Below are 24,522 nucleotides of genomic sequence, written 5' to 3'. Positions count from 1 at the left end.
TGTTATAGTTAGCTAACACCTGAAACATTAGAGAATTACAAAAATAATTCGTGTTCGAATTACGCACATGGAAAAAATGCGAATATCTTGTCGCATACGAATCAGGGATTCTTAGAGAACTTAAAAGCCCATTATGTAAATGCTAAATAAATAATAATGGACACACAACATCCAAAGATGTAGTGCGTTGCGTTTTAGGTGAGAACTACATATTAATAATATTTTAAAATGATTCACTAACAAACTATTGTGGAATAATATTTAATGTAACATATTTGCACCTGATTAAACTAAAACAGACGTGCCCGATAGGTTTTTGTAAGATCATTGACAGGTTTTTGCGTGTCATCTGACGGCTGAGCGAGGCTTCGAGGCAGTCGATTGGAGGCTAGCGCGCTCGCATCTCGCTGTTACGCGCGTGTGCGCATTTGTGTTTGCGCGATTTTTGTGTTTACAATAGTCTAGCAACATGAAGTTACATTTTAAATTTTTCGGTAAGTTTTATATAATTGAATTTTAAAGGTAGTGGAAATGGACATTTAAATTAGGAAAACTGCGCTAAGCAAGTGATAATTAATTAATTAATAATTATAATTACATTTATTTCTACATTAATTCCTCGTTGCTAATTGTATGAGTTACACATAAATAAATAAAAATATCAAAAACATTCCCTTGCCCTTCCAGTGGTTTCAGTTAGTTACAAATTTGCTGTAAATAAGTAGATGTAAAAACTCATTTCGCATTTATGCAATTTCCATATCTAAATAAAAACTCGTTCAATCTTAAATTTTTAAACTTCGGTTCAGGTTACCTGACACCTTTTTTTAATGCGAGGCTGTTGCACTTTATATTAGTAAAATTGTGTTGTAAATAAGTTATAATTAATTAATAAGTTACATGCTACGTCAACCATTTTAGAACGATTTCAAAAATCACAACGCGTAAAGTTTTTGTCAAATTTAAAATTATATATTTTCTCGGTTGCGTATAAAACTAGCTGACCCGGCAAACGTTTGCCATGTATATTATTTCCAGTAAACATTTTTTTAGTTCAATAAAAATAACCTATCTTATATAATAAGAAATAGGGGTTGATCGTAGAGGGGTGACGATTAAGGGTTGTATGTATTTTTGCATGGCGTAATATAATAAAATAAGAACAAAAAAATGTCTAAAAAATAAAATCATTTAGGTATTTGAAAGATAGATAGTAGCCGAGTCTCCGACTTACTAAATATTCATAAAAAAAATCATAAGCATCGGTCGAGCCGTTTCGGAGGTGTATGGGAACAAACATTGTGACACGAGATCTATATATATATATTGATAATTGCTATCCTCTTTGTAAACAATATACTATCTATGTATGAAATTAATTTCTGTAAATACTTGCGTGATAAGAATAAAACAATCTTTGAGTACTGAAACAATATTTTGAAAATAAATATTGAGAAATCTACGAACCGTGTATTCCGGTTTAAAATTTAATGTTTTCACGTTGCAAAGACATATCCTAATTAGAAGAAATTAAAATACTAATGTGTCGCTTTTAATCATAGGGTAAACACAATTAGATAGAAAGAGACCAATGAGTTTACTTAAAATGACTAAACATTATTTTTAATCTACATTATCTTACAGTGTCATCTTATAAAAGGATATATTTTATAATACTTACAAGCTAAGGTCACAAATGCTTTTACTGCTTGCAAAGCTTAGTTTTGCTAAAAAAATACTCATATGTTTCTCCCAGCTAGCTTGGAGTATGAAGCAACCAATTAAATCATAATTATTTTCTTGGTTGTATTGTGTTTATCAAGATAATATACAATGCGATATTTCCTTCTTTAATGTTAACATAATTAAATCTTTTACGAATCAGTGATCACAGTCAAGGTGTCAGGTTCGATAACATACCATGTGTTATCCAACTTGACGCTTACTAAAGCATTTTTAAAATACATTATTGATTAAATTAATCCCGCGCTTTTATATAACGTCAATATGCAGTGGCATATTTACCAGCAAGCTGAGTATGCCTAGGGCGGCATTTGCGAACGATTTCTTTTTTGCTACTTTATAGAAATCAATAAGAGTTCTGCATGACGGTTTTTTATGTTTTATAGATAGAAGTGTTGTCAGTAAAATAATTCGCCGATGACTTTCGCCTCTCACTTGTCATTGTACATTCGGAGAAGCAAACTTCCATTTGTAGAGTAAAACGGTTAAGTCGCCTCCCAACCAATAATCGACGATTGTGCTTTCAGCTCATACTTGTGGAACATAGCTAGTTGCAGCTCCTTACAAACGTTGCGTAATACGAAAAAAAAAACTTGGCGATTAAAAAGAGTGGCGGAGTGTTTATTGCCAGTTCTTCTCTTCCGTTCTAAGCCCTTGATTTGAGAACCGGCAGTAAATGTAAAGTTAGAGCATTTAATGTATATTTCTTTTTTTTGACGTTCATAGGTGTACATTTTGTTACCTATATGAATAAATGATTTTTGACTTTGTATGAGTGAAAAGAGCGAAATTGCAGAAAATGCATTTCCCCTTTCTCCCTTCCTCCTATCAACCCATACGTATCAGTCCTACTACCGGATTGGTGGCTGCGAACAAGATAGTTAGAAGTTAGCTATAATTGTTTAAAATCAAACACAAATTTATGTTACGTGGACTTTCAACGTCATTGTTTGATTGTAGGGACAAGGGCTAACTTCATTATTTATATTATATATATATTTCTTTATGCAAATACCTTGAAATTTTGCAAATCCGCCACTGTCACTATGTGGAACCAGGTACCCATCGAAGTCATTCCGAACCACCTGTTGCACCTGTTTTAAAAACCTGGATCTAAGTGACATTACTTTAGTATGTAAAAAGATCTTTTTAATGTGTTCTAGTAGTAGACGAAAACGCGAGTTCAATAACGGTTTCAATAATCGTATACATTGGCTGAAAACTTGAACTGAATGTATTTAGTGGGGCTTTCGTGCCAGGTTTTACTTTTTATTAAAACCTGTTTTGTGAATACGATTGCATATCTCTCTCTAATTGCGATTGGTTCAATTAATATAAACTTATTATACATTAGTGTACTTTCTTAATATGACACAAACTGTACACCACAACTAGTATTATATTCATAGTGACCATCAAAGACTACATCAGACGACGGAATATGCAGTTTTTAAAACGATATAAAGAAACAACTCAGATTTGAGGCATAGTGCTAAGCATGAGTTTGAACAACACAATAACAAACTCAATCGTGTGCAGTTAAAAATTCTAAAATGTTTAATTTTTGTTTTTTTTATGAGTTCAACCTTTACATGACGACTCTAATCGATACCGGTAATCTTAAACCTACGAATAATCCTTGGTACTTTTAAGTATAAATCAACGGAAAGCTTTAAATAACACGGTGGGGTATGCTGATGACATAACTATTTTAGTATTGGGAATTGGTAAGCGCCTTATGTGATCTCGAGAGGATTGCTTCTGTATTGAATTCGTATCTGCCAGTGCGTCTGTGCTTATAGCTTTCGAAAAAGAAAAATACAACAAACTAATACTAGAGTGTTGCTATGCCATGATAAAAGGATTATTAGGTCACTAGGCATGATGCTGCTGACAAGCTTTCAAAGAGAGGATTCGGAATTCTTCGGCTGGCCCGTACTTACTCCTTCCCTTGCCCTTCTCACAAATGCAAACCTGGATTCGCCAATGATCCAAAGAATATTCACCAGGGTCTTGGAGTTCTGGTGAATATTGCTAACATTAAACCTTCAAGTGGCAAAACCAAAATTTATTTCAAAACAATGATAGGGACAACTACGGCCACTGTCTCCTAAATAAACATCTCTTTGACATTGGAGCGACAGACAGTCCCTCGTGCCTCGAGGCTGTTTCAGCAAAGAGGAATCAGTCACCCACGTAGTCTTGGAATACGTATCGGTGGCTTGGCAACGAGTAGAAATCCTCGGAGCAGTGAGGTCCCTCCGTGAAACCTTCGAATTGCCCGAGAAACTTATAAGCTGCTGGAAAAAACTAAGCTGGCTCGATTATCCAGGATTCAACATAACGGACCAAACGTATAAGAGCGGAGTCCACGCTATATAAAAAGGTTTTAAAAACTACATTAAAATAAGAATATACCATTAGAAATTACAACATTATTATTGTTTCACCACACCGTGTAAAATCACTGTTGATAAGGCAAATACTTTGAAGTTATATGAGTTCAGATGTAATGAAACACGATTTAAAGATATATAATATAGTTAGTTGTGTTAGGCAGGAAGTCAAAAACTTGGTTACGTCCTGGGTAGGACTTCCGAATTTAAATCGGTTTCATAACAGTTCCAAGATGAATAACTGAATCTGAAAGGCTTGTTTAAGGCATATAGGTAGTATATGTCGTAGTAACATATAATTTACTTTATTACATGTACTTTATTAAATTTTTCTCGACATCGTATTGCCACAGTCTGTAAGGATGATGTATTTCTGTAATACTTAAATAAATATTATACCCCTCAATTTATTCATGTTTTTACGTAGTCTTTTTGTCAAAAACAAACTTATAAAGAAAATGTGTCTATAGTAAAAATTGACATTGGATAACTAACGGTTAACTGAATAATTAAAATACCATTACGTATAACGCATAGGTATCTCAATGCAGCGAGGAAATGCTTCAAGCATTTAAGATATACTGCCTCGGAGACCGTACTTTTTAAATTATATTCATCATTATTAGTAAGTAGTTAGTAAGAAAATTTATTTTAGTAAATTCCCAAATAAGATAATATTTTACTAAATTGTATTTGAGACACGGCCATAATGATAAGCTATATAGATAATTTAAATGACGTTACTGTAAAACATCGGTAGAACAGACTAGACTTCAAAATCGAAATGTTTAAAGTATAGATTAATAGATTTAATATTTTGCTGTCAGTCTAACATTAATGTAAATAATTGTTGAAACAATTATATATCACAAGTTAAAATACACAAACGAAATGTCACAGGGTTGATTATGATAAGTTGACATTGTCTCTTAACCAACCATAAACAAAATCAAGTAGATTGACATAAGAGAGTCGTACTTAGCTATGCGTACTTTGAATCTTTCCTTATGATTAAGACTGATAAAGTTATACCGATAATTGTTAAGGTAATATTCAGAATAAGAAGAAATTGAATTGTAACATATGGAAGTCATAGTTCGCGCTACGTTGTTCTGAATCATACTATAGATATACTTATAGAGTATTAAGTATGATTCAGAACAATTACGCTTAGCCGATTTTTGTATACAATTTGACAGAAGAATTTTACATTTGAATACATTGCCAAACTTGTGGTACAGTTGATCAAGTCGTTATAAAACCTTGCATTTGCCCTTTTCAAATTCGCCAAAGGCAATAAATATTTTTATTTATCCGTAAGTAGGGCTCACCGTTAGTTTAATTAGCCGTTCCTGACTGGTCATGTGTCCGTTTTCTGTCATGCAAGTAGGAAGCGATGGCGTCAAAATGACGCGACGTCGCGACATTCTGCTAAACACTTTCACAGACGCTTATGAGGTCTTTAATCTTTGTCCTTAAGACATCTGTAGTAATTAAATGTCAAAATATAAAACTGATTTCGTGTTGGCGTTTTCAAAATAACGTGGCCCGTATTACGAGGAATTCAACCATTAATAACTTTTTATATTTAAACACAACTCATCTAAATTAAAAACAAATACATAGCATTATACAATTTAGATAATATATTAGGTTAGACTTTTAGAAAAATAAATTATCTAAATTATTTGAGATTTTAGATCCCGTCTTTTACGGAGGTATCCGTATATTAGTAGTAATTAACTACTATAAAAGCAATGTAATATAGATATAATTAATGCAAGTAACTTTCAAGGCTCTGTCAAGCAAAGGACCGTAAGACTACAAAATCCGTTACGCAAATATTTGTTGCTCATCAATAATTTAGTGCGTATTTTGTTAATATGACACATTGTCCTCACCACCAAAGGTCGTGTGTATGAAGAAATATTGTATTTAAAAATATTGTCGGATCCAGTAAATAAAAAATACACAAAATAATAGTATTTCATTGGTATTTATTTGATGAGTATTAGTTAATTAAATTTACTTCTGCTTATTAATTTTAGAATTATATTTTTGAAACTACGTTCTTGTATTTAACCCTTGTTCGCTTAGGGGCCGGCCTAAATAATTTTAGCCCTGTTATACTTGTATATAACAGAATGCTTTAAGCTACTATAAACAATAATATACTATAATAATAACTATTAATGAATTGTTCTTCATTTAAATTTTGACATCAGTTTCAAGTTTATTCCTTAGCACTCCATAGACGATAAGAAAAACTTTTAAAGATCTTTAAAGTGTCCTTAAGTCATTCGTAAATGTCACTAGTCAAGGCTTGTTCTCAATCACGAAAACAATCAAATATCTTTATAAAACAGGTAAAAATATCAACATTACTGACTAGAAGAAATAAAATGTGTAGTTTTTGTTCATAACCTTTGATAGCTCTCACTGTTTTTCGGTATTTTCTGTAGATTTTAATTATTTATTACCTTATGTTTTTAGCATATTTCGACATCCTGGTTTGATTTCCAGGTGAAACTATAATTAATTGACTGAAATCTGATCCTTGAAAACAAATTACCAAAGATATTTGAAAAATTTCTATTATTGGCGAGGACCAAATCAAACAAATTAATATAGTCTTAAGAAGTTACATTTTTAGAATACCATGTAAAATCCATTACGAGGAAAATGCTTAAGTCCATTTATAAAGGATAAGGGCCGAACAGGTTTGTGACTAGAAATAGAATATTCTTATCCCAACGTAATTACTTAGGAAATAACACTTATTTCTCACTTAGTGTTCTATTATCATTATTACAGAAGATTTGTCTTCATAGAAATTATTCGCATGTTAATTTATATGTTTCATCTAAGACTTAGCTGGCTGTGAACACAACGTTTTTGTCATTGTTTCATATAACCGTTTTCTTAGCTAGTTTTGGATCGTTGTAGATCTCGAAACTGCCACCGAACTTGGCTTATTAAAATCCTGCATTTTAAAACGTCAAACTTAATCTAGTTTTACCAGCCGTCAATCCATCTGTATGAAGATTCTTGACAGGGCTCAAGACGAGTTTGTGTTTGTTTGTTTAGAGTCTATTTTTTCTTCACCTGGTTTCTAGATATCTAAACAATGCATTTAAATATTTAAATTAGATTGAAATAGCGTTTTGACATGATGGCTCTATCACAAATGCGGGCCAGGGCCGCGAAAAAACCACAATCTCTAGAGATTGCTCACGGCATAAGTAAAATAATAAACAACGAATCTAAAATAGCGGCATAATGATCTCTCGCTTGTAGTATATAATCATAATATATTGTAGTTTTTGGTTGTGCCTTTGAATGCGTGCGCCTCAATCGTTTTACAAAGTCACGGGCTGATTAAAGGTCATGTCCCCGCTTCTGGGAACTCGCATTTTTACCTACCAAACCATAAAAATACTTCATATTGTACTAATATAGCTTATAGACCACCTAAAAAGGCTTTGTCTTTAAGATTGACAACTCAAGCCAAGTGAAATCCTAGTTTGCATAGGGTAGTTATAAAAATGTTGACAGAGTGATAAGTTAAAACTCAACTTATTAATATAAGTAATACATTATTATTTAAGCGCTTATGTTAAGAGCCATGGCCAGAGCCAGGGGCATACAGTTAACTCGTGCATCTGTTTCTGACGTTTTAATAAACTACAAATATAGGTTAAAAAGTAGTAGCAAGCCAGCGTGAAAGAAATAGTAATATTTACTTAGCGGGAATCATTCAGAGAAAGTTCCTGTCAATATTAAAGTGTCAACTTATAGCAACTGTCAAATGGTTAAATGTTTTGATATCTAAACTAGAGCAATTATTCTGATTGCTTTCCTCTAACCTCAATTATGTTTTAGATGTTTGTCAGGTCAAATGTACTGTACTGAGATTTGAGCAAAGACTTTCCATTTAAAGATCAATGCAAATAAGTTAATTGTAAATAAATTTATTTTCCGTCCATTTTGTATATTTTTTAAATAATTATTAGTTAGTTATTCTTTATATGGTTGTAACTGATCTGTCAATTGACATGATCGTCATTAGTGGTCGTTTTTGACTGATCATGGGGTGTAGGGTTTGGTTTCCCGGGAGTGAGTTTTAACAAGCGCCTTTACACCACTGTCACTCGTGCACTTTATATCAGTTTAATTGCACTATTTTAACTACTCTTTAGTCTCTGTCAAATGGTATTTACGCTATGAGAAAAAGAGACGGATGAGTTCTTTTTTGAAACGGTGAGATTTCAATGGATCCACCGTAAACGAATCGGGCTGAAGTAATATATTATTAATCGTTACGAGTTTGACAAACTATTCGCTAATGTAAACAACTACAAATATTTGTGTTACGCTAAATTTAAATTAGTATTCTGATTTCTTTGGTGCTAAATATCCATATAATATATTTAATTTGACCATTAAATGCTGCTAAGGTCCTGCTATTGACTTATTCGAAAGTAATCTTCCGTACGCTTTCTGGTTTGTGTGAGGTCGTGCACTTGACTCCAATGCGAGACACTTAGAAAACATTTCCGTATGTATTGAGCAATGACAGATAGTTTGATAAACAAAGCGGTTTTTTTAATATCTGGAAACACTAAGTAGCAATACGAATATCAATAGGAAAATGTATTGGTAAGGTATTGCTAAATTTACGTTCCAACGTTGATATCAGTTAATTAAATGAAATTTAAGAAATAATAATTATAAATATCTCACGTAGTCTGTATACGCCTGAAGCTTAGGATAATGCTTAAATGTAGTCACCAAACTTCACCAAACTTAGTCATAAATCAACGCATCTGGACATAGAATGGATTAGTGTAACTTTCAACTAAGTTGGAATGACTGGACTTAAAATTTCATATATAAATAGGAAAAACTATATACATAAATAACTTCTATCAATTCTCACATACGGCTGCCAAAAATGGACTTACAATACAAAAATAAAAGCCAAACTGCCAGAAAGCAATAGAAAGAAGCGTACTGAAAATAAGACAACTACATAAAATTAAAAGCGAAAAAATAAGACGAAAAACAAAAGTGACAGATGCTTTACGGCGGGGCATATAGCAAGATACACAGATAAAAGGTGGACTTTAAAGACAACTGTATGGAAAGGACCAAGAGGAAGAAGGAGAAGAGGGCGCCCCAAAAAATAAAAAAAAGGTGGATAGAAGGAATAGAAGCAGTAACAGGAAGCGATTGGAGAAAGAAACAAATGGACAAAGTCAGTTTTAAAAAGCTGCAGGAGGCGAACAGAAGCCATCCGTCAGGTTTAAGTGGGTAGGGTTTATTAAGTCTGAGTCCCAAATAATCCCTGCTGGTGTAAAATACCGTAGGGATATGCGTTAAATAATTTCCTGACGTTACAAAAAAGAAGAAAAAATGAGGCCTTTACCCGCGTAGGGGTTCCGATCGACGGTAGTGAATTTAGCTAAGATATAGCTTAACTAGATACATGAAATAATATATATATTGTATAAAATCTAAACTGTGTATTATCTTTCACGATTGGGAATTAAACGGGCTTTATTATTATTATTATATAAATAACTCGTATGCGTAGATCTGCAAGAAAGTTTAATAACACAATTTTAATCATATAATCTTTATTGCTTGGTTAATTAATGTCTTTCATTAATTTATTAACAATTAAATAATAATAGAAGTATAATTCACTGCTTTAACGTTTGTTTAAGCTTTCTCTATTTGGAAAACTATTTAAAGCTCTCGGTTAGCGGTACAGCGTATAAGTGAAAGTGAAAAACAGTACAAGTAACATTTATAGAGAAGTTAAAGGAAATATAGTTTGTGCTGATATCATCTTAAAAGTATAGTGTTTAACACTTGACTCCTCATTATCATGTGGAGCTACTATCGTCGGGATTTGTTTTTGCTTCCATTGCGCATACCCACTAAAACTCCAAGGCGCCACCAGCAATTGGGATGCGGTAACAGCAGAGCCTTATCCGCTTCCCGACATGTTATACGACGGTTGCGTCCGCCTACCCACATCCATTGTTAGATTGTACACATACTTGACACAGCAAATATCCTTCACAGACTGGGCCATTCGCTGTAGCTGGGAGTCAAATCCATGGTCTCCGTTACGCATTGAGAGTATTGCTAATCAGTTAAGTTAACGTTGTACCAAAGTTTGACACAGTATCTATATATTAAAGAGCCTAGACTGGAAAGTACATCACGCTTTTTACGGATAAGGACATCGAATCCCTATTTTTTTAAGTTTGCAGGTAATGAGAATGTAGAATCAATAACACAACTAGAGATACTGTTGACCAATCACAATCGAACGAAGCGCATAGTCTTTGATTTCGTTTTATTAATTTATTCATTGCACCGTTACAGTTTAGTAAAATTATGCAATGACTTCTAAATAAATAATTATATTCTTATATACCGTTTTGCAAAAAGACGGCCGCCTAAGGAAGTTTACGTTTTAACGTCGATTTCAGTTAATTAAATGAAAGTAAATTGTCTGACGTGGTCTGTGTACAAATAATCGTATAAATTAATACGCGTGAAGTGAATAATGGCAATTTTTATTAATTTTTTAATACTGACGTACACAGCCAAACAACAAGTGGTTGGCAAATTAAAACCTAATAAGAAATATGACCTCCGTTTGCCAAAATCACAGCAAAAATACTTCTGGGCTTTCCACGATGTTTTAATAGTTTTAAGGAAAACGTTTAAATTTTTTCGCAATTACTTTTTTTAGCTTCTGATATTTTGTACAGCATGTTGCACTGATCTTACTCGTCTAACAATCCTGACTTTCTCATATGGATTCAGGCCAGGACTTCCAGCTTCGAAACCGAACGACAGATCTCAACTTCTTGTTTGGATTCATGAGTAATTCCGGGCCCCGTGCTGGGTGGAACTGATATTGGCAGCTAAAAGGAATTCATTTTTATGGACGACAACGCTCCACTGCCTGCACGTGGCTAGGCCTTATATTTTCTCCATTTAATATATATTGTTTTTTTTTTCAGATGCAATCCCAGCACGGTTCATCGTGGCTCTCATGTTATTTTTTGCCTGTTGGATCAACTACATGCTTCGTGTTAATATGAGCGTTAACATCATTGCCATGGTACCTGAAGACAAGACAACAAAAACGTAAGTTTCATTACTTTTATTTATAGCATAAATATCAAACAATAGTTGCAATATACTACTAACATATAGGTAATTAACTGGAGAGTAAGCAAAGTTTATGGCATGCGAACGATGTGGTCCCGAGACTTAAACAGATAAAATGAGTTCGAATTAACCTCCTTCAAGTTCTCTAGCCTTTAAGAATATATTAAAAATAAATCCGATGAAACAAATAAAAAGAAATATTGTTTTTAAATAAAACTTCTTTGGGAATTGCTAATAATATCTCTAATCCTCTCTTAAAGCTGGCAACGCACCCGTGATAAAATGGATGTCTATGGGTGACTGCCTTTTATGGCTGTCCCTACACATAGGCCAAGACCCTACGCCACTGTTTTCTTTTATTATTAATATTGGATTCGTTCTACTATTCGTTCAACTATTTAAACCTTCATATAACATCTAAAAATGTAGATATTAAATTCAAGGTTCAACGAAATATAAATTCCGCGAAGTTTCAATGAAGATTCATCGGTTTGTTTAGATAACCAGTTTTTTATCCGATAATTAACCTTGTACACTAGGCTTGAACCTAACATTACCTTGCATTGTGATAGTCCGATAGTCTAGTGGGCCAACTTTACTGGAGTTGGTTAACCAGAAAAAAAACAGCTTCTACAACCTTTTAGGATTGTGTATTAGTTTCGTGATGGTTTGTTTTCTATAATAACATACCGTACACAAGATTTTTGGGTCAGGCATGCCTTCCTCGCGATATCTTTCATCTCCCATCATAGACAGAAAGTCCTTTGGTGCTCAGCTGGTCCGGCTCGGAATGAGAGTCTCTGAACCGTTCACCAAAGGGAGTTATTTCACAATATTGTTAATAATATAATAATAATATTTAATATTATTGTTTTGATTGTAAGGTATTTTACTCCTCCTCAATGCTTTCGTGTGAGTCTTAAGCATTGATCTAATAAAAAAAATATTTTCCTTTAATAAATTAAACAAATCCCTCGAACAATAAACAAAAACATTTCCATCCAAATCAATGGTACCATCCCATATATAACATGTTTGGATGATCGAAACGTTGAAATTTGGTAAAGCAATAACTAGTTACCTTAAGAAGTTGTTTACAAGATAACATTATTGTTTTCTAATTGGGGCGTAAAAAGATACTTTGTGTGATGGGCATTTTCTGCTGTCTTAAATATGAAATATTAAAATGATCGTTAAACTTCATTACTACGCGGACGAAATTGCGGCCAACAGACGAAAAAGCTATTTTTACTTTAAGGATTTTAATAATAGTATCTAAACTATAAATCTTTTTTTTTTATCTCAAGCTATAAATAATATATAAATTGGCATGCTTTTACCCCCAAAAATTCGACGACGTGTGTAAGGAATATAAGAAAAAATAAATGTTCCCGAAACAGCTGATAATAAACAAATGATATCTGAAAAGGTTGTAGCGCTGGCTGTAGTGGTTTAAAGTTCCATTTTCGTTTTGTTAAGTCTGTATCAAAAAAATACCGGTTCAATCGATGTCTACCTATCATATGTTGATTACATACCTACAGATTCAAATTTCCATTAAAGTTATATCAGTGAAATTAAAAATTATGGTAATAGTTCGATATAAGGCAATTCTATAATTGTTCTTAATTGTAGAGACGCAACTTTTAGATGTTGATAGAATTGCCATTAAAAGTACCAAAAGATCTAAAAAATGCATCAGGAACTGTAGCTAATTTTCTAATCTATACACATATATAGTATGTGTACAGAGGGATTCATTTATATATATATATATATATCCCTTGGTCACAGCATCACGCGTGAAAAGCTGGACCGATTTTGCTAATTGTTTTTTTGTTGTGTTTGTTATTGTCAGGATTCTTATGAAATGAAAAAGTATAAAAGTGGGCGGAAAATTCAAGAATACTTAACCACCAGATTTTTTTAAATTTTATTTATAACACTCTACTCCCCTGCCTTATTCTCCAGGGACTTTTTATACCACATTTTTTCCAAAAATAAAAACAATATACATTTAATTAATTCTACTAGTTCGCGAATGGCAGGCTACGCGTCGCGAAATATAACCACATAACCACCAGATTAAGTAATCATGACTTTTGTTACGATAGCAATTTTTTTTTGTACATAGCCCTTTTACAATTCAAACTTTTTTCATGTATCTTATGGCGTTTGACATAGATTGACAGAATGTATGCTGCAAATATCGTCAAAGGGGATGTAAGATAATGAATATCGTATAAAACAAATGCTTTGATCGGGTATATTATATTGATAAACCACATATAAAATAATTGCAGTCGCTAATTGTTTGTGATATTAATCTTGAAAATCCATGTTTTTCACATGACCAGTTATGTGTCGCCTGTTCCCATGTCGGAATACCAACAAAACTATTTATATACGCGCCAGAAAAACAAACAAAGAATGTTGTATATAATAAAGCATGTTAGTTAATTATACTATATATATAATGATACTTATAAAAGTATCTAGTAAATGTATAATAGATACTTAATTCTCCGAAATATAAAAAATATTACGTTTAAGTCAAACAATAAATGCGTATAATAAATATCAAGATTATCGAAAATGAATCATTTGCTTAGTAGAAAAATTTATCACGTTTTAGTTATTTGTCATTGAGTCTTATCGGAACCTATTTACATTTCGATGCTGGTTGTACATTATTATTGAAAAATAATTAAATATCTGCAATTGTTTAGTAAACTATCCTAAACCACCTTTACATTGTAATAGCCTGTATATTTTTTTTGAATGAGCAGCGTTGGTCTAGTGGCTTCAGCGTGCGACTCTCATCTCTGAGGTCGTACGTTCGATCCCCGGCTGTGCACCAATGGATTTTCTTTCTATGTGTGCATTTAACATCAGCTCGAACGGTGAAGGAAAACATCGTGCGGAAACCGGCTTCCCTTAGACCCAGAAAGTCGACGGCGTGTGTCAGGCACAGAAGGCTGATCACCTACTTGCCTATTCAATTCACAAACGATCATGAAACAGATACAGAAATCTCAGGCCCAGACCTAAAAAGGTTGTAGCGGCATTGTTTTTTTTTATTTTTATATACAACAGCAAACGGGCCAAAAGCCGTTACCTTAATATTAAGAAATACCGTCGCCCTTGCGACACTGGCTTGAGCGTCGAAAGTGTGTTGTCGATCTTCGCAGATGCGATACTCTGTTTTATAGAAATACCCTAAGTTGAATTGGTTCGTATATACCTCAACGGGCACCTCCACAAAATGGTGGTAAAACACTTAGTTGTGGAACGACAGACGTCGAGGTTATCATTAGTTTATAAGTCCATATAAATATAAATAACAAAAATATTTGCTTTGTGCCTGCATTTGATGTTCCATTTACAGGATTATACAGACTACGTGAGACATTTAAATTAAACATAGATAACTAAAATCGACCTTAAAACGTAATATTCAGTTGATGTTAAGTTTTTTTAGCAAAATGAACGATTGAGAGCTTCTGAAACGAGACAGCTCTAACAAGTATAAAGGGTTGTAGCGTCACTTATAATAAACCATAAATAAAATAAATCAATGGCGCTACAACCTCTTTTAGGTCTGGGCCTCAGATTTCTGTATTTGTTTCATGATCATTTTTTAATCGAATAGGCAAGTAGGTGATGAGCCTTCTGTGCCTGACGTATGCCGTCGACTTTTTGGGTGTAAGGCAAGCCGGTTTCCTCACGATGTTTTCCTTTACCGTTCGAGCTTATGTTAATTATATAACTGTTTAATATAATAAACCATACAGCAGTTAAATATGCCCCAGATTTAATTAACACTCTTATTAATTAAAAATCAACTTGATCAACGATTTGAAGTACAGCTGTAAAAGTTTAAAAGAGTTATTATTTTGTGCGGTAAAATTGTTCTTTTGTTACTTACAGGGTAGAAAGCGAATGCAAGGCCGTAGCAAATGACGTTTCATTACATAATGATACAGATATCACAAAGCAGTTGCGTCAGGTAATATGTAGACGTAGTTTGTATTCGCTAAATAGCATCCACAACTATACAGTGTAAATATAAGTTCTGAGATTTCTGTAGAAACATTTCGCTTTGGTGATCTCCAAATGAACGAAAATAGTACATGTATTTATTTTTGATATTAGTACTTGATCTAGAATTAAATTTTACCAGCCGGACGGCGTTGTCATTTTCTCATGGACGAACCAAGAACAAGCGTACGTCCTGTCTGGCTACTTCTGGGGTTATGCAATCACAAGTCTAATCAGTGGAACAGCAGCTGAGTTATGGGGCCCGAGAAGAGTGGTCTTTGTGACGATGTTCATCAGCGCAGTTTTAACGATCATCAGCCCACAAGCAGCGAGACTTCATTATATGGTCCTTGTAGCTGTTCGATTTTTTATTGGATTAGCGGCGGTAAGTTGGTCACCTAATTTTTAATCTAGAATTTTTCTATTCTACATACTTAGCAATAGACAAAATCAGATACGACTTTGATGTTATGTCAAAGACGTATGTAAAAAATAAAATAAAGATGTATGTAGGCGAACAAAAAAGGTCTGAGATTGTTGTATATGGTGGTCATTTGCGGGGGCTCTTAGGTTTGATACCGAAAGCGATTCCTGGGTAGGTTTGCGGGAGTATTTCAATGGGCTGGTTGATACACATAGTATGTAGGTGGTTAATGAAAAACGCTGCTTTTTGCTAGCTTTTTATTTTTTTGTTTACTTCATAAACAAATGCAATATCGTGATGTTTTTATCACTTTTATTACGTATAAAAACTTGGGAACTTAAATGATTTGCGTCACACTCGTGAGATAATAAATATTTACGAAACGATTTTGCGGTATTTCAAGAGGAAAACAATATATTACTTATCTGAACGTAAAATTCTTCCTAAATGAGTTGAAATATTTGCTTATGAGAACCATTGTCTATATTGACATTGTTAACAAAATATAATTTAAATATCGCTTTATTATCGAGGATTAAGTCAGCTTCTACAAAATATCTCTACCAATAAAGATAAGTTTCAAATCTAAATAAGACTGTTTATTTGTAAACCTAGAGAAACTGATCGTGGTTGGTAACACAAAAGGCAAAATATCACGTGGTCGTTCATCAACCACATAGACCGATCAAGTGAAAGGCTCATCGTCCTCAAAACTGTACTGTCATAAGAGAGGCGGTGGACAGAAACCGATGGAAGCAGATAGTCCGCTCTAGATGCTTCATTGCTGACCATGACGCTCAGACATGATCAGCCTATTAAATAGAGAGATAGAGAGAGAGAGAGATTTGTTAAGCTACTGAAGTCTCACTCTCAGTAATTAATTATAATTTTGTTGATAATATTTTAAATATTTATCTCATTTAAATCAGCTGATAATTAACGTAAAATCAGCATCAGCTTTCGCAGAAGGTTAAGTCCTTAAGTATATTGAATTATAATCTTCATCTATATTTATATAAATAAATCCCTACTTTCCTTGGTCACGGCATAACGCGTGAACGGCTGAACCGATTTCACTTATTCTTTTTTGTTGTATTTGTTACTGTCAGCAATAGGTTCTCATGAAGGTAAAAAAATAATAAAATTTCGCGTATAATTAGAAAATTTAAGAATACCTTTTTTACGATGGCGATTTTTTTTGAGTGCATAGAGATGTTTGAATTGTAAAGCAATTCAAACTTCAGGCATTTAACTTTTTCATGTAACCTTTAGGCGTTTGACATAACATTGACAGTATGCGTGTTGGAAATATCGTCAAAGAGGATGTAAGAAAAATGAATATCGTTTAAAATAAATGCTTCAATCGGAGTTATTAGACTGATAAAATATATATAAAATAATTACAGTCGCTAATTGTTTGTGGCATTAATCTTGAATCCATGTTTTTCACATGGCCAGTTATGTGTCTCCTGTTCCCGTGTCGGAATACCAACAAAACTATTTATATACGCGCCAGAAAAACAAACAAAGAATGTTGTTTATCATCATTAAAATAATAAACACTTTGTTTTGTGATATATTTTTTAGATATTTTACCAATTCTTAATTAATATTCATAGTTAAGACAGGACAACGTCTGTCAGGTCCGCTAGTAAATTATGAATTATGAAATGATTTATATCAATAATACTTAAATCAGTTTTTTAATAACTCATTTGAATACAAAGCAGTTCATTATTATCGAAGGGTTTATCGTAAGAAACGAGGTCGTATAACCTTGAATGTAAATAGATATAAATTCTATCAAATCAGCATTTTAGATGATCTTCCTCCAGTTACCTCAATGCTTACACAAGGAAAAAATCTAGGCGGTTTTGCTTGGAACATATTCACATACTAGATATAAAATATGTGCAGACTGTTATGTTATGTTATGAAGTGTGAATTTTTCAGGGCTTCCTGTTTCCTGCACTACACGCTCTAGTGGCACGTTGGGCGCCGCCCACCGAAAAAGGACGATTCGTGAGCGCTCTTTTGGGCGGCGCGATTGGTACTGTGGTCACGTGGTCTCTCACTGGACCTCTTATTGAGACATTTGGCTGGGATTTTGCATTTTATGTACCAGGTAAATAAATGGTATAGTTATAAGGCGACTATTGAATAAAAAACACATTATTAAGACATATTATCTGAAATGGAAATATGGCGCGAAAAAAACAGTGCAAGTCAGCTTGCAATACTTTAGTCTTTGATAGCAGTGTTGGCCTAGGGGACTGTGAGATCGTAAGTTTGATTTTCGGCTGAGCACCAATAGACTTTATTTCTATGTGCGCATTTAACATTCGCTCGAACGGTGAAAGAAAACATCCTGAGGAAACCGGCTTGCCTTAAACCTTCAAAGTCGCTGGCATGTGTCAGGCATAGGAGGCTGATAATTTATTTGCATATTAGTTTGACAAATGATCATATAATATACAGAAATCTGAGGCCTTTTTAGTTCTGAAAAAGGTTGTAGAACCACTTATTATTATTAATATAATATTAGTCTTTGAACGTTGACCTAAGATTTCTAATACAATAATTATCTCACAGAAAGTAATTTTAGCGCCCTACGTATTCTTTATAGCCAATATTGTAATAAGTTTAACTGTAAGTAACGTTTAATCACGGATATAAGCCAATATTAGTTTAGAATACAGAATAATATGACGAAGTTTATAAAGCGTTGTGAGTTTAAAATTTGAAAAAAAAAGGAAGGATTTTTTTTATGTTTACCTATAAATTTTTGTCTTACGTATCGAAATTTCATAGCAAAAGTGTTAAGAAATATTTCTTCTATTCTGTATGCAAGTGTTATTATTAAATTAATTACGATAAGATAATAAATATAGCTTACACTCGTTTTAACAATCTTTAATCTTTAGGGTAAAGAACGAGATAGCGCAACGTGTGACTTCCATACGTCAAAAATGTATTGGATTTGGATATTTATTTATTTTACACATAATTAATATATCTTCACAGTTATTAGTAATATGATAGGCACAATTATACCTTCAACGATAATTATAAAATTTTATAAAATTATACATAACTCATTTAGAGTACAATTAAATAGATAGAAATATTCTTAATTAGCTAAAATATTTTACCGGCTCTATGTAATTAATTCTCTAGCATTATTCTCATTCAAATCGTTATAATAAAGTCACTATATCTCGAAACAAATTAATTCGTCTCGCATGATTGATGCCAGCCTTGTGATTGTTAGGTTGACAATTGACACGTTATAATTTTATACGTTTCATGCGTCTAAGGCAGTTAAGGGCCTTCTCGATTGCTAATAATGAGAACATGCTTGAAGGTTCTATAAAAAAATATTTTATCTATTTGTTTATCAGGAAACAAACATATACATCTCATAAAAGAAACAGTCAAGACATATACATATAATGTCAGAGTATTGAATGTATGCTAAAAAAATACACAGAAGTATATTAATGATATAATATACAAAGAGGACTGTAGAGAGAGAGAGAAAGCCAAGTATATCATACAATATTAAGACAATCACTTACAAGAATATAACAAAAATACAAATGACAGTGAAAAAAAGCTTCAGAAAACATTTCTTTTTCTAAAATGGTCGACTCTAGTTTATGGTACACATTCTTTAATAAGACGCGCGGAACAATATAGGCTCTGGGAGTGGGTTGTTTATTCTGTGCGTGTTTAGAGAGAGACTAGAAAATTACCCAAGTCAGAGTAAGACCTATGGTCAAGTGTAACTGCTCTAAGACGCGAATCGCGTAAATATAAACAGTAATAAATTAAAATTTTGTCAATTGTGAAGTCTCATATACAATATTTATTTCTTAATTATTAACACTTCGTTACACTACAATTTAAAAAAAAATGAACACACCTAAAAGGAGGGCAACTGGCGGCTTTATCGCTTTCGAGCGATCTCTTCCAGGCAACCACTGTGAGTAAAGAAAAAAAATGTATTAAATCACATAAGATAGGCAAGAAGTGCAAAAATTCATGTTATTAAGACAAAACTAATCAGGAACAAAAAAAATACAAACTAAACTAAAAAGATGATACATTAAAAATAGAAAGTAAAAAGGCACATAAATCACGATAATTTAAGATAAGTCTCACGTCAGTTAGTAAGAAAGTTAGGGATACGATGTGGACAGGTAATGTTTGTACAGAAGAAGTTTAAACGAAGATAGAGAAGGAGCTAAGCGAATAGGCGGGAAGTGAATTACATAGTCTAACTGCAGAGACCTCGAAATAATAACCGCTATTAATTGCATATTAAAAATTTTAGCCCAATGAAACAAGAATAGTTATATTACAGTATCGCAAGGTGCATTGCAAATATGGAAGTAGTAACGTGCAACTCTCGTCCCTGGGGTCACCCGATCCTCGGTGTTCACCAAGCGATATTCTATGTGCTTTTAACAGCTCGTGGAAAACATTCTGAGCTAACCTGGCATGCCTTAGACACAAAAAGTCTGTGTCTGTGATTCAAAAACAATGAAATACGGGAGCCGGGACGTAGCTCACGTCAAGCCTAGTTCTTAACTAGAGAACTCGTCTTAAAGTCTCAAGTCTAAATCGTGCCCTTAGATCATTGTGTTACTTTTAGTTGCGGTATTTTTAACAAAACTCAACGAACAATGTCAAATTAATTATTGTACAATGACCGGTTGTTTTTTTACTTATAAAAAACAAAATATGTGAATTATGTAAATAATGAGTTCCGTTTGAACATCACAATAACAGCTAAAATTACCAACAATAGGCTATAACCTCAGCAATCTATAATTTATGCATCATAGTTGTAAGAGGAACTAAATAGGCTTACGGTCTATGTAGTTTATGAACCGTATATTACGAATTTTAAACAGGTCACAAGGAAACTTTGTATGTATATTACGGGTAGTAAAAAGGAGCTAGGGACGCGGGTAGCACCAGTGCCTGAGGTTGCGCGAGAAGGTCTGATGATAGGAGAGAGAAGAGAGATAGGTACCGAGTGTTGACAAAGCAACAAACGATAACCTGAACAATGTCTCGAAAGCACGAATATTAACAAAAACAGGACATGCCGATAAATTGTTGAAGATAATGATGTCAGTATGACGTCATAGATTGGTTTGTTGGCATCAGTCATACAATTTCGACATAAGATTCTACTACTTTTTAAAGGCTTGGTTCAACTGCTCAATCGAAGGGCCGCATTTTTTTGTATGGAATCTCGCTGTTGGCCTTAAGGGCCTTAATAACTCAGTTCGGGCTGTTTGTATTTTAGTTTTTGTTATATAATTTTGGTAAATAAAGTAAATCATGAAACGATTTTGAACTAATTTGACATTCATGTTATTGAGTTATAATGGAAATGGTAGCCGATACCAGCGCCATTGCTCTGATATCTAAAATGTTCTTAAAAAACTTAATAGGGTATCAAAGTAGGAAGCACTTTGCTATTGCATGACGATGATGAGTAGCTAGTTACCCATAGATGATCACTGTCGTTTTCAAATTCAAAAATTTGGACTCTAAATCATCGACTTCAAATCTAAACCGTACCTAAATTTTACGACATTGGTCATTTGCCCATAAAATATTGTTGTTATGGATTTTTAAATTCATTATATTTTTAAACTTGTCAATTTGAAATCAGTTGTGTCCCCATTCATCTAGTGTCCATACTATGTAAAATATATAAAAGCTCGTGTTTTATCTAACTATGACACTTATTTTGAGGTGATTTCATTGCTTTTTTCCATCTCACCAAAGAGAATTTGAGGAAATATTGGAAGAGGCGGGAGGACTTTGACTTTGTTTAGCATCTTTTGACTTAGTTTGTCGTTTGTTTAATGTACGTTTTCTGATTCATATGTATTGCTTATCTGTGTAATCAATCTGTTTTGGCTTTGTATAGTGTCTAAGGGTTTTGTTTTATAATATTTATGTTAGCTGTAAGATAACTAATCAATAAATAAAAACATTGTCTATGGTTAAAAATTACATTATACGTTGCAGGAATTATAGCAGCATTATGGTGCGTGGCCTGGTGGTTTCTTGTTTATGACTCGCCCGTATTACATCCTAGAATATCTGAAGCCGAAAAGGCATACATTTTAGAAGAGATTGGAGATAAAGTTCATAGTGACAGTACTACGAAGGTTAGTAAAACTTTTTACCGTAAATAAAATTAAGGTTATGTTAACTAACTATATTTCTTTGGATGTCAATTTGTTATCCTTAGTTTAATAAAAGGCGATTTAGTATTGTCTTTTGTTAAAATAGCTTTTACACATTAAGAAAAACACTTTTTGAACGGATTAAAGCTCTGTATTATTATTAAAAACTTAAAATTTTAAAATTAGAACTATAAGTTTTTAATAATAATACATAGCTTTAATCCGTTCAAAAAGTGTTTTTCTTAAAAGGCGATTTATTCATATTTTTGAGTCAAAGTAATCTAACCGAATTTCCGTAGAAATAGCCGCATAGAAATCCGTGCGTGCTTCCGTTTAGTTACAAATATGCCCACGGAGCGCTGATCAAGTTTATCATACAAAAATCCTTTATGTATTAATCCAGCTAACAGACTAATTAAATTGTAATATTTCAGATTGTGCCGCCCTTCAAGAAAATATTTACTTCTCTGCCATTTTTGGCCATGATCGTCCTGCATTACGGTAACAATTGGGGAATATATTTCGTGATGACCGCAGCACCTAAATACGTCTCAAGTGCACTTGGCTTCAATCTGACGTCCACTGGTACTATTTCTTCATTGCCATCTTTGGCACGGATGATCTTCTCACTCATATTTGGAGCCATTGGTGACAGGTAAGTGTTACATAAAATATTTAATTATAATTTATTAATTTAATTAATGATGTCATATTTATAAGCGATGTCTCTACTAATGTGAAACTGAAGGCTTTGTGTTTGGTTGACCTCGGGAACTAATTGAATTGAAAAAATATATTTGTATTGGATAGTCCATTCATGAAGTAAGGCTTTAGAAGGAATGCTGTAATGGTTATATCTAGTTAATAAAAGTCAATATTTAATGTAATTTTCATTACTTTATTATATATTCCAGAATCGTAAAACGCAACATGGTATCTACCACGTTCATGAGGAAGTTCTTCAGTCTCTTCTCTCACGTATTGCCAGGGCTGCTTCTAATCGGACTTGGTTACACTGGATGCGCGCCAATCCTCTCAATAGCGCTCATTACTTTCTCTATGGGTTCGAACGGTGCGGCAACACTGACGAATCTTGTCAACCATCAAGATTTGGCGCCAAACTTCGCTGCTACATTGTACGGAATTGCTAACGGAATCGGAAATACTGCAGGATTTGTTACACCACTAGTCACCGCGTATTTCACCAAAAATGGAGTAAGTATCTTGCTTAAGATAAATATTTAAATGCATTAAAAAAAATCAGTACTATTGTTACGACATATTAAGTATTAATGAGGTGGTTTAATATATTTTAATAACGTTAGGTTAAATGGAATAAAATCGTTTAAGAAGTGATAACCAAAACCAATATTTTATCTAAATTTGTTATTGTAAAATTTTATTCATTTTTAGAATGGTTTTGCGGAATGGAGACCAGTGTTCTTCACCGGTGCCTCTCTCTATATCATAGCTGCGATATACTTTATTCTCTTTGGAACGGGTGAGACCCAAAAATGGAATTATATTGAGCCAGAAGAGGACAAAAGACCAAGCGCTAGCTCAAACGATACTACAATTACAGTCCAAGTAAAAAATTAGCCTAAAAGACAATATTAAAAAGCTGAAAATTCTTGCTGCAAGAAAATTTATTATATTACAATGTGATCCCAGATTTAACTTTAAAATTGTAATATAGGGTTAAAAGCCATGACAAGAAGGGAAAATAACGAATTTAACATATTTCATTAAATATGTTTGAGATTTTTAACTTGTAAATTTTAGCCGATATTTCATATTACATTATTTATGTACGTATTTTTTTAATATAAGGTTTAATGCAATCGAGCGAAGTTGAGGTTCGTTAATAATTTGTATAAAGGAAAAAGAAATGTTAAATATAATTTTGCCGTTATTTAGTATTGCTTTCCTAAATATATTATTATAAACTTGCCATGTAATGTATAAAAAAACTCGTAACGAATTTCTAAACAGAACTTTCGATTTGATGATAATGGTCCTTGTTTAGAAGTCTGTAATTAAATATTTGTAAATGTATACAGAATACAATTTCCTATTTAATTTGGATGATACATTTGTTCATCCACTTTTCAAAGGCTGCGACCTTTTAGTATTCGCGAATGTAGATGTTTGCACAACACATTGCCTAAGATTTTGGCTATAAAAATTCTATTAGTTATGTAATAAAAACCTGCGATTTTTTAAAAGTATTATGTTTAACTCCAGCACCAACATCGCAAGTTCAGACGAAACATAAGTCAATATTAATTTTAGCAATATGGTCTTCGATGCGACGTCTACGTACTGATCTAAAAGAAATTAAGCTGAAACTCAACGAACATGGTGTATTACCTGTTAATGAGTTATTATAAGTAATTAAAATGATGAAATAGTATGATTAATTTATAGGAAATTACATATTTTATATTGACTGTGATCTATAAACTTTTATTGTTTTTAAGTATTCATCGGAATAAATTATTTTCAA

The 24,522-nt window shown here is 33.0% G+C and overlaps 1 protein-coding gene across 1 annotated transcript; it reads left to right on the top strand.

Annotated features, from left to right (window-relative positions):
* The first annotated feature begins 361 nt into the window (after positions 1-361).
* LOC123713560 (putative inorganic phosphate cotransporter) lies at positions 362-24,522 on the top strand. The gene is made up of 9 exons (XM_045667286.1): positions 362-494; positions 11,186-11,312; positions 15,267-15,345; positions 15,520-15,762; positions 17,755-17,926; positions 21,856-21,998; positions 22,451-22,671; positions 22,931-23,231; positions 23,430-24,522. The coding sequence occupies exons 1-9, from the start codon at positions 470-472 to the stop codon at positions 23,613-23,615; spliced, it is 1,497 nt and encodes a 498-aa protein (XP_045523242.1). The 5' UTR covers positions 362-469; the 3' UTR covers positions 23,616-24,522.

The sequence above is a fragment of the Pieris brassicae genome, chromosome 8 (assembly GCF_905147105.1).
Source record: "Pieris brassicae chromosome 8, ilPieBrab1.1, whole genome shotgun sequence".
Taxonomy (NCBI): domain Eukaryota; kingdom Metazoa; phylum Arthropoda; class Insecta; order Lepidoptera; family Pieridae; genus Pieris; species Pieris brassicae.
The sequence above is the reverse complement of the archived record's forward strand: the minus strand, read 5'-3'. Positions and strand labels throughout refer to the sequence as shown.